This window comes from Lactuca virosa, chromosome 1, assembly GCF_052849685.1.
Source record: "Lactuca virosa cultivar CGN04683 chromosome 1, Lactuca_virosa_CGN04683_v6, whole genome shotgun sequence".
Lineage (NCBI taxonomy): Eukaryota > Viridiplantae > Streptophyta > Magnoliopsida > Asterales > Asteraceae > Lactuca > Lactuca virosa.
In genome coordinates, this window is record NC_136426.1 from 306706194 (window position 1) to 306716643 (window position 10450).

Consider the following 10450-nt stretch of genomic DNA (forward strand, 5'->3'; position numbering starts at 1 on the left):
AACCCCACCTGAGTTTTCTATTTCACTGTCATTATACATTTATGCTATTTTCAGGAATTTTTCTTTTACCAGATCATATGGATAAGTCTTGGATGAATATAGTTCATAAGAAAAAGGACCCAAGATATGAGCTGGGTGTAAATGAATTCCTTAATTTTGCATACCGCGATAGAGAAGTGTTGTCAAAAGTTCCATGCCCTTGCAAAAAACGCAATAATTTTCGACATCATAACCGAACAACTATATTCTCACATTTGATGCAAATGGGAATTGTTGTTAGTTATGTTAGGTGGATATATCATGGTGAGTCATATGATACATCGGATGATGATATATCAATCGATGAAGTTGATGGGGCTAGTGATGACTTAAATGATGATGACCTTGATGAGATGTTAAATAACATAGGTCAAAGTAAATGGGGTGATAATTGGCAAGCTAGTGGTGATTCCTCATGTACCTTAGACAAGGATTTAGAATCTCCCCGAAGATTGATGGACGAATCGCACCGGGAACTTTATGAAGGATGTCAAAGTTACTCACAATTTTCGTTTATTGTTACAATTTTACATCTAAAGACAAGAAGTGGTTGGTCCATCAAATCATTTGATGCTTTACTTGATATATTTAGAAAAGCCTTGCCAACTCCATCATTAGTCCCAAAAAAATTTTATGAAGCAAAAAAATACATACGTGATTTGGGTTTTCAAGGAGAAAAAATTCACGCATGTGTTAATGCCTGTGTTCTTTATCGAAAACAATATGCATCTCATACCCACTGCCCAAATGACGACTGCAAAGAGCCTCGATTTAGTGGAAATGATTTGAAAGTACCACGAAAGGTGCTTCGATACTTTCCTCTAAAACCTAGACTTCAAAGATTGTTTATTGACAAATAAGTCGCTTGTGACATGAGGTGGGATAAGGAAAAACGAGTCGATGGTGATAATATAGTTAGACATCCTGCGGATACTGAAGCTTGGAAACATCTTGATAAAGATTTTCCTTCATTCTCTATTGATCCACGTAATATACGCTTAGGGTTGGCAACAGATGGATTCAATCCATTTGGTAACTTAAGCAGTTCGCGTAGCATATGGCCTGTCTTTGTTGTACCGTACAATTTTCCACCATGGAAATGTAGGAAAGACCCATAAATATTCATACCAATGTTGATTCCAGGTCCCTTATCACCTGACATTAATATTGATGTCTACCTACAACCTCTAATTGACGAACTAAATGAGTTATAGGTTGGTGTAAATGCTTACGATGCACTTAGAAACAAAACTTTTACATTACGAGCAGCCCTTTTGTGGACAATAAATGATTTTCCAGCATATGGTATGCTCTCTGGTTGGAGTGTTAAGGATTACAATGCTTGTCCTACATGTATGGATGAAACATCATCTCGTTACTTGACTCATAGTAAAAAAATGTGCTATATGGGTCATCGAAGATTCTTTCCAGACTCAAACAAATGGCGTAGGGATAAAAAGAACTTTAATGGGACGGTGGATATGCGGCAACCATTGACTCCAAAGTTTGGAAATGAAATTTTGGCTGACGTTGATATGTTTTCTAACTCAAGAAAACGTAAGTCTAGAGAGGACAAACAAGGATGGAAAAAGAAAAGTGTGTTCTTTAAGCTTCCATATTGGGCTAAACAAAAATTGAACAACACTGATATCATGCATGTTGTTAAGAATGTGACAGAAAGCTTGACCGCCACATTGTTCAATATTAAGAATAAAACAAAGGACACATGGAAATCTCGCAAGGATTTGACGGATAAAGGTTTAAAGAAGAGCTTACATTTACAACCAAATGACAATTCATTTATAATGCCTATGGCTTGCTACCATTTGACAAAGGAAGAGAAACGAAAGATATTAGATTTCTTGAAGTCACTTAAGTTCCCAGAAGGATTTGCCTCGAATATATCTAGATCCATTAATGGGAGGGGGGGGGGGGGCTTCCAGTTGTCACGCATGAAAAGTCATGACTTTTATGTTTTCATCCAGTGATTGTTGCCTTTATCAATTAGGGGTTGTTTGATAAAGGAAGTTCGACTTGTGTTGTACGAACTCAGCGAGTTTTTCCAGAAATTATGCACACAAAGTATGTACCTAGATGTTTTAGAGGAACAAGAGGAAAAAATTGTTCTCATATTATGTAAGTTGGAGCGGATATTTCCTCCATCATTCTTTGACATCATGGTTCATCTTTTGATTCATTTGCCATATGAAGCCAAGATCGCAGGCCCACCTCAATACCGTTGGATGTTCCCTTTTAAGAGGAAAATGGGTACTTTAAAAGGATATGTCAAGAACAAACCTCGTACATAAGGATGTATTGTTGAGAGATACATAGACAAGAATGCCTGAATTTTTGTTCAATGTATTTGAATGATGTTGACACGCTTTTCAATAAGGTTGAGCGCAACAATGAAATGATGGATAGTGATGGTGAAATTTCCATTTTTTCATGCAAAGGGAGCCCATTAGGTAGTCCAAAATCACAGGATTTGAGTGAAAATGAATTCGATAAGATTCATACATAAATTCTAAACAATTGTGATGAAATAAAGGAACTAATAAAGTAAGTGATTCTTTTTATGTAATGATATTTTTCATTTTTTTCATATAATAACAAGTCTTAATTTTTAACTTTTTAGTTCACACAAAGCTGAACTAGAGGAAGAAAATGCTGACAATGTAAATGAACATCATGAAAAACAATTTGCATAATGGCTTCACCAACGTGTAAGAACTACATTTGATGTTTATTGTTTTAAAATTTAATATGGGAGTTTTAAACTCTTGTTAACCAATATGTTATATATTTTTATTTAGTTTAACTCTTGGCCACAATTGTTTGAATACGAAACTCGTATATTGTCGCATGGGCCATCACATTATGTCAACCAGTATAGTGGATGTTTGGTCAATGGGTATAGGTTCCACACACAAAGTTGTGAGAAGAATTGAAAAACTCAAAATAGCGGAGTTGTAGTGCAAGGTGTTCATGGGGAAAACATCATTGATTTTTATGGGATATTACAAGAAGTGTTAGAAATTGAATACTTGGGTGAAAATAAAAGAGTGTTAGTATTCAAGTGTGATTGGTTTATGGTCGGTGATAAGAAAGGGCTAAGAATTGACAAAGAATCCAAAGTTAGAAGTGTGAATACATCCAAAAAATGGTACATAGATCAACCATACATACTTGCATCACAAGCCAAACAAGTTTTTTATGCACCTAATTTAAATTGGGCAAACATTGGTGTGTGGTTCAAAGTAGTGCCGCTCGTGCATTGTATGATGTTCATGTAACGATGGAAGAAGTACATCAAGAACAAGAGCCACATCTAAATCTAACTGTTGATTTGAATATGGACAAATTATCCTTAACAAGAGATAATGTCCCATTGGAAGTGATGGATGCCTTAACCATTGCATTGCATGATATAACTCAAAAAACATGTACAAAGGCAAGTACATCAAGGACAAGAGCCCGTTCTTAGTAAAGGTATTTATATTTTATGCTAAAATGGATAATGAATCAATTGTCCAACAAAATGAGGGACTATGATAAAAATATTTTTACTCATAGATTTTACAATTACTTAAACAGGTGCAATGGAAGGCATAAATAAAATGGTAGCAAAAGAATAAAGGTTCAAAATAAAAGTTCAACCTTTATGTTGTTTTTCAAGTTCAGAATAAAAGTTCAGCCTTTTTGCTATTTTTCAAGTTCAGAATAAAAGTTCAGCTTTTGTGGTGTTTTCAAGATTAGAATAATGACAATGTACTTCCCTTTTCTTATTAATGCAATTTATCTACGATATAATTATGTATTTTTTTGATCTTTAGTTTAATTTCATTTCTTTATCTTCTTTCTTCATACCTTGATGATGTATGATTAAACACATTTATTCACTAATTTATTTAAGTATTTGTTCTTGTAGCATCTTCAGATTTGCATCAGTCGAAAGAAGATTGTCTCTAGTGAAAATGTAAGCTTTTAAAGAGTATTGAGGTACCAAGTTTTAAGCAATGGAAACCATGCAACTCATGCCTTGGAACTTGAAGCTCCCCATAACATAGTACTGTCAAATGACAAAGATCTTTGGACAATGCCACCTGTCAACAAGACCAAATTATAAACATTTAATTTAGCTATAAGTTGTTCCACCCCTTTTGTAGAGACCAAATATTTCATTTTTAATCCTATGCAGTTATGTCGGGAATGACTCCTAAAACATTATCCGAAAGACCATTTGTATATGTTCGAACGCGAACATGACAAGTTGTGCCGCCTACTAGAAACATACTCAGTCAAAATAGGTAACAAATTTACCCAACTTCTTTCGTATAACTTTCCATGTAAAATGAAAAATTAAATTAAATGTAACTCTTAAGGGTAAAATGGTAATTTTTTTCATACATCCCATGTAAAGTGTTGTTATGGATAAATACGAACCTCCCACTTGTTGGATTACCATTATGTTATGAGAAGCCTAATTATTTTCCACAAAATGATGATTTTAGTAAAAAACTTGTTTATTTAAACATGTTTTAATCTACTATTAAATTTAGTTCTAGTAAAACATTAAAACATTGGTAAAGTTTAGTTTCTTTAACATGCAAGAAATAGCAATGTAATTTTTTTACTTTGTTTGTTATAGCATCATACTCTCATTTCTTCTAACAAAAGTTTGTTTTGTATTTGGTTAACATTGATATTATTGGGTATATATTTTTAAAAAATCAAACTACGATGCCTTAATAAGAAACAACTGAAAGTACAATGCTGTAATATGAAAAAAAAGAAAGTTACATTAACTTATAGGCTATAGCACACAAACATATTCAACCATAAGATTTACAATTGTTTTTTCTTTTACATTAACTTATAGGCTATAGCACTGTCTTATTAAGCATTGTACTTTAACAACTCATTTCAATAACACCAGAACAATCAGCTTACATTAACTTTATGTATTATATTAATGTTTGTATTAGGGCCTAAGTGTTGTTTTTAGTGAAATTATATGTAACCTTACAAGTCTACATTTTTAGGTTTACAAAGGATATTAGACATGTAAATAAAGATATGGGAGGTCAAAATGAGGCATCTAACCTTCGTGATGAAGTAAGCAATCAACTTACATTAACTTTATGTATTATATCAATGTATTTTCTTATTTTTACTTTTTTATAGCAATGTATAATGGTATCGATGATTTTGAATTCTAGAAAGTACCATTTAAATCTGAAAAAAATAATAATTTCAGAAAAGTACATTGCTATTTAAGAATATAATGTCTTTTATGTACTCTTTATGGTCGTGTTTGGTATGCAGTGTTTGACTAGACATTTGATGAATCAGAAAAGACATGGGGGAATAGAGAAGCCAAGTCAACAAAAGTTGAAGAATACTAATTTTTCAAAGATGGTATTTTCTCTAACTTTGAATTTTGATAACAACACTTTATATGGAATTAAAAATGTGTGTTATTGTTATTTATATATATCCCTGAATGAATACAATAAGGAATCATCAAGTTAGCATTATAGATCCCTTTCTACTGAATGTACTAGACTCGACTGTTCTGTGTGTCGTTTGTAAAATGTAAGTTTTCCATAGTTTATAACTATCTTGACTCGAAAATAGTTTGTATTAGCTTTCAAGTGGAACTGTCACTTACTGAAAGTAATGGGAATTTATAAGTACACAGTTGTCTTTTGAATTGACATCATGTAGTACTAATTACCTTAAAACATGTTTGTTTTATTAAGGTCATAATCTGAGGAATAGTACCCATACTATACGCTCTCCCTACAAGAGATTCTGGGGACCAAACGCGACTTCCGCAAACAAATTGCTAGGTCGTGTAGAATTCACATTAAAGTTATGTGATCATGTATAACCAATTTTACTATCACCTTTTGTCTAGAACAATGAGTTAGTGATTCATTGGTATAATTAGATTTGTAGTGTTCTCATGCTATAGCATCTTAGTATGTTTGTTCTGTTATAGTGTATAGTATGTTAGTTCTGTTATAGTGTATAGTGTGTCTCTCTGATGTATTGTATCTACCTCCCTGTTTCTCTTTATGTTATCGTGTATTGTATCTACCTCCCTGTTTCTCTTTATAGTATGTTCTAGCATCTAGTATGAACTGAACCTCTAACTATACCCCTTATAGTTTACTAGTATTTTACTTGAACTGTTATTGAAAAGACTCATTTACTACTAAGTTGTGCTTATACTTTAAAAACGGAGTTTGGTTAAACTATAAAGTAACATAACTTTAAAAGAGTTTTTGGAATGTTTTGATCACTTATAAAAGACATAAGAAACCTTTTGAATGATGTTTATAACAAACAATTACACAATTACCATTGTGTTCAACTTGTATTCCCCCCCCCCTTAAAAGCATTTAAAACAGTTTGAAAGATTGATTACAGGGTATGAACTCACCTTATGTGGGTGATTCAAACGAATATGCGTGTAAGGATGAGAAGTTCCACGAATGAAGTCCCGAGACACAAACGAGTCCTAAATGACATATAAGGCATGTATTGGCATGAATATAGTGTTCAGAAGCAAACACATGCAAGGAAACACCTTTAGGGACTAGGAAACACTTGGACCAAGTGTTAGAATCACATGTGATTCATCAAAGGGGAGTGTACGACCACTAAGTGGAGTTTACGGTCAAGGTGTTTACGACCCTATGTGTTTACGACCCTAGGGGTTTACGGCCCTATGTGTTTACGGTCGTAAACACATGAAGTTTTGTGCCAAAGGGGTGTTTACGGTCTATGGGTTTACGGCCAAGGGAGTTTACGGTCGTAAACTCCTGGAGATCATCCTCAATTTGTTCGAGGTGTTTAGACTACTGATTCTACTAGATAGCAAGTGTATTGAAGGAATACTCACCTTTGGAAGGGTTTGGGGAGTTCACGGCCACCAAGAACAAGTGTGTGTTCTTGGTGTTCTTAGTGAAAGAAGAAGATCTTGAAGATCTAACATAAAACGATGTTTTCATGGATGAATCAAGAGATGGTTACAACACCAAGGAAGATATCAAGAAGGGTAGAAGAATTACTTACGATTTTGGAGGATTTGGATGAAGAACTTGATGATAGTTGAGAGAGAAATTCGATTTCTATACTTGGAGGTTGAAGAAATGGCTAGAAATGAAGGGATATCATACTTAAGGAAGGAGTTTACGGCCAACCAAGAGCTTACGGCCGTAATCTCTAGTTTACGGCCGTAAACTCCCAGTGATGGAGTTTATGGCTTGAATGCAACTTGAAGAACTTCACCTGACACATCCGTACACTTAATCCTTAAGTGTACTTGGTTAAAACTCTTGAGAATGACCCTTAACAAGGCTATAAGTCATTAGAAATGAGTCTGACTCACGGTTGAATTGAATGGCTGAACTTACAAGGAAAAAATTTTCGGGTTGTCACATCATTCCCCCGTTAGATGGAATTTCGTCTCGAAATTAGCTTTCTTAGCAGTGCTACTGGGGTTGCGCTCCTCTGATTTGCAGAATACCCACTCGTAGACCTGGCAACTTTGCCCTACTGTTCATGATAGGATTCATACTCGGTCCATCTACCATTACCTCGTGTATACAAGTCGTACATAATTAGGATTAGTAAGACGGTCGAATGTATGACTCTGCCCCAGGTCCACAACCAAACAAGGAACAAGAGATAGGGCGGAAACACACATACTAGATCTGCGTAATCATAATCATATACTACCCTCGCGTATACACTTAATAGTGATAGGTGGGCTGTATTCGTCCTTAGCCTCTGTGCTTGAACTTGGTCTGCTGGACGGGTGGTATTTCAGAAAGGTCTGCGAACATACGATGGCAAGGCTTCGGAGGACAAAGTACTCTTCGCACGAGTACTTCGGGGTTTATAATACGAAAGACAAAACTGTGTTTTAGGTCGGACTGTCGTTACGAATGACGAAGGTTTCGTGAACTTGACGGTCGAGGCGATAGAAACATATGAACTTAGTATGGTGAGGACCACGCCAACTCATGACGAAAGACAGCAACGGACTCTTTACTGAACAAAGTTTGGCCGATTTGAAAGAAACGTATATTATACGATGATGTACTCCCTAGTGTGCTCGAAAATGTACTCTTTGTAATGTTCTGGTGCTTTCTGTTTTCCTCTTGTTGTTAACACTTCTACGTATCGTACTGCGATCATCGCGTACATACCGCGAAAGTGCTTTGTTATCTAGAATCGATATTTAAACTACGATCCTCCCTGGTACCACTACGATCGCCTTGAATATACAAGTTATGAATAATTAAGATGAATTGGATGGTCGACTGAGTAACTCTGCCTCAAATCCACAACCAAACAAGGAACAAGAATTAAGTAGGAATCACTCACTCTAAGTCTGCAAAATCTTAGGTATGCACAACCCTAACGTACATACTAAGCCATCATAGCTTCTCGGAACGAATCTCTTAGTTCTTTTGAATACTGTGACCTACTTCATTAAGTGAGTTATTATAATTACTTTTAAGTGTTATCCCCAAGTTTTAATCTTATATAAATATAAATTAATTTTCAAAAATAATTACTGGGTCGAAAACGTACCACTGCTCGCTGGCGACTCCGAGGTCGATTCTCCTGCGGTGATCATCAGAATTCGTCCATCCGCTCCTGAGTTCTTTGTTATCGAGTAGTCCTCCTGGTAGTGTCCTGTCTCACCACAGCCATAGCAGGCTTGGTTTTCTTCAACTCCGGGGACTTGGGAGATCGGTTGAGCCGGTGCCCTGCAGAAACGGACTGTGTGTCCCTTTCTGTGACAGTTCAGGCACTGCATTTCCCGACATACTCCAGTGTGGTGATAGTTGCACTTTCCACACTTCGGGAGGGTTCTAGCATATCGACTGGCAGGTGCTGGAAGAGCAGGTGTTGTGGCAGCGTACATAGTACTTGTTTGTTCCCTCTTGCGGGGTGTCCTGTGTTGTTTGCTTCTTCTTCATCTTGTTCCGCGACTTTCGTTTATAGTCCTCTTCCCTCGATGGCTCGGGAACAGGGACTTCTACACCATGGCGGACTCCGTGGTCGATGAGTCGCTGAGTCAGGCGTTTAGCAATAGCGAATGTGGCTAGGTTAGAAGACAGCACATCTCCTTGGATCGGGGCAGATAGACCCCATATGTATCTTTCTATCTTCTTGCTCTCCGGGGTAACCATCCCAGGCCATAGAGCTGCTAGGTCGCTGAACCGGTCAGTGTAGGCCGCTATGTCTGAGCCGACCATCGTGAGCTGCCACAGTTCTTGTTCCAGCTTTTGAACTTCGCCCAATGGGCAGTATTCTTCCAACATTAACTCTTTTAGGTTCTCCCAACCTATTGAGTTAGCCACTGATAGGTTCAGTGACTTAACATGGCTACTCCACCATGTCACGGCTCTGTCAGGGAAGGTGCAGGCAACAAACTTCACTTTGCTCCCTTCAGGGCACGAACAGATTTCGAAGACCGAATCTGTTTTCTCGAACCATTGCATCAGAGCGATGACTCCACCATTCCCATCGAAGGAATTGGGTTTGCAGTTCATGAAGTCTTTATACGAACACTCCCTTGGGTGTTCGTGAGTAACTCCGGGGTTGGTTAAGTGGGTACCGCTACCAGATCCGAGGGTACCACTTTCACCGAAGTGAGCTAGAGCAGTTGCCACTGTGGAGGATATCACTGCTTGAAGAGCAGTAGGATCGAATTGCGGAGGTGGAGTTGGAGTTATCGGAGTAGCGCGTCTGTTTGATCTACGAGGAGGCATATTTGCTAAAAAACTTTATGAATTTGGAATGGCTATCCTCGAATGAATATATGTTGCCTGAATAATTGTTACCAGCTGCATGTAAGAAAATAATCCTAACACATAATGTGAGCAGTGTTTCCACTAACTCATTAAGTTAACAAGATTATTATTTATTAGTGTGACACATAAGACGTTTTGGGTTACTTCGGTTGATCCTTCTTTGAAAGCTTCTCATGAACTTGCTCTTGTTCCTCCTGGACTCTTCTGTTGTCTACTATGAGGAAGTGGTTACATCTATCTGGGTTTGTCGTGCGAGAATGGAAGTGACTAAAGAATCTATGAGATTAAGTGAAACATTATGGGGTGATCCTTACGGAGTCCTCCTATAATTGCACAATGTATACAATTTGTATATAATTCAAGATTAAATAGACCTTCGAATAAGTGATCCTACTCCAAAACCACAACCAAACAAGGAACAGGTAGTGAAGCGTAGATCACAAATTCTAAGTCTATAAAATCTCAATTATATATAACCTTGGGAGTATACACTGCAAGATTATAGACCTATCCGTAAGGGTCTTTTAAGTTATCACATAAGTTATTTATATGGTGCCTAAAGTACTCCT

General features: G+C 36.7%; 1 protein-coding gene across 1 annotated transcript; it reads left to right on the forward strand.

Annotated features, from left to right (window-relative positions):
- The first annotated feature begins 263 nt into the window (after positions 1-263).
- On the forward strand, positions 264-2750 carry LOC145130903 (uncharacterized). The gene is made up of 3 exons (XM_079065662.1): positions 264-842; positions 1254-1906; positions 2678-2750. The coding sequence occupies exons 1-3, from the start codon at positions 264-266 to the stop codon at positions 2748-2750; spliced, it is 1305 nt and encodes a 434-aa protein (XP_078921788.1).
- Positions 2751-10450: the final 7700 nt, after the last annotated feature.

Coding starts and splice junctions, on each gene's coding strand:
- LOC145130903 (XM_079065662.1), top strand. CDS start 264: ATGGGAATTGTTGTTAGTTATGTTAGGTGGATATATCATGGTGAGTCA. Junction 843..1,253: donor ATTTGAAAGTACCACGAAAG/GTGCTTCGATAC, acceptor AATGAGTTATAG/GTTGGTGTAAATGCTTACGA. Junction 1,907..2,677: donor AAGATATTAGATTTCTTGAA/GTCACTTAAGTT, acceptor TTAACTTTTTAG/TTCACACAAAGCTGAACTAG.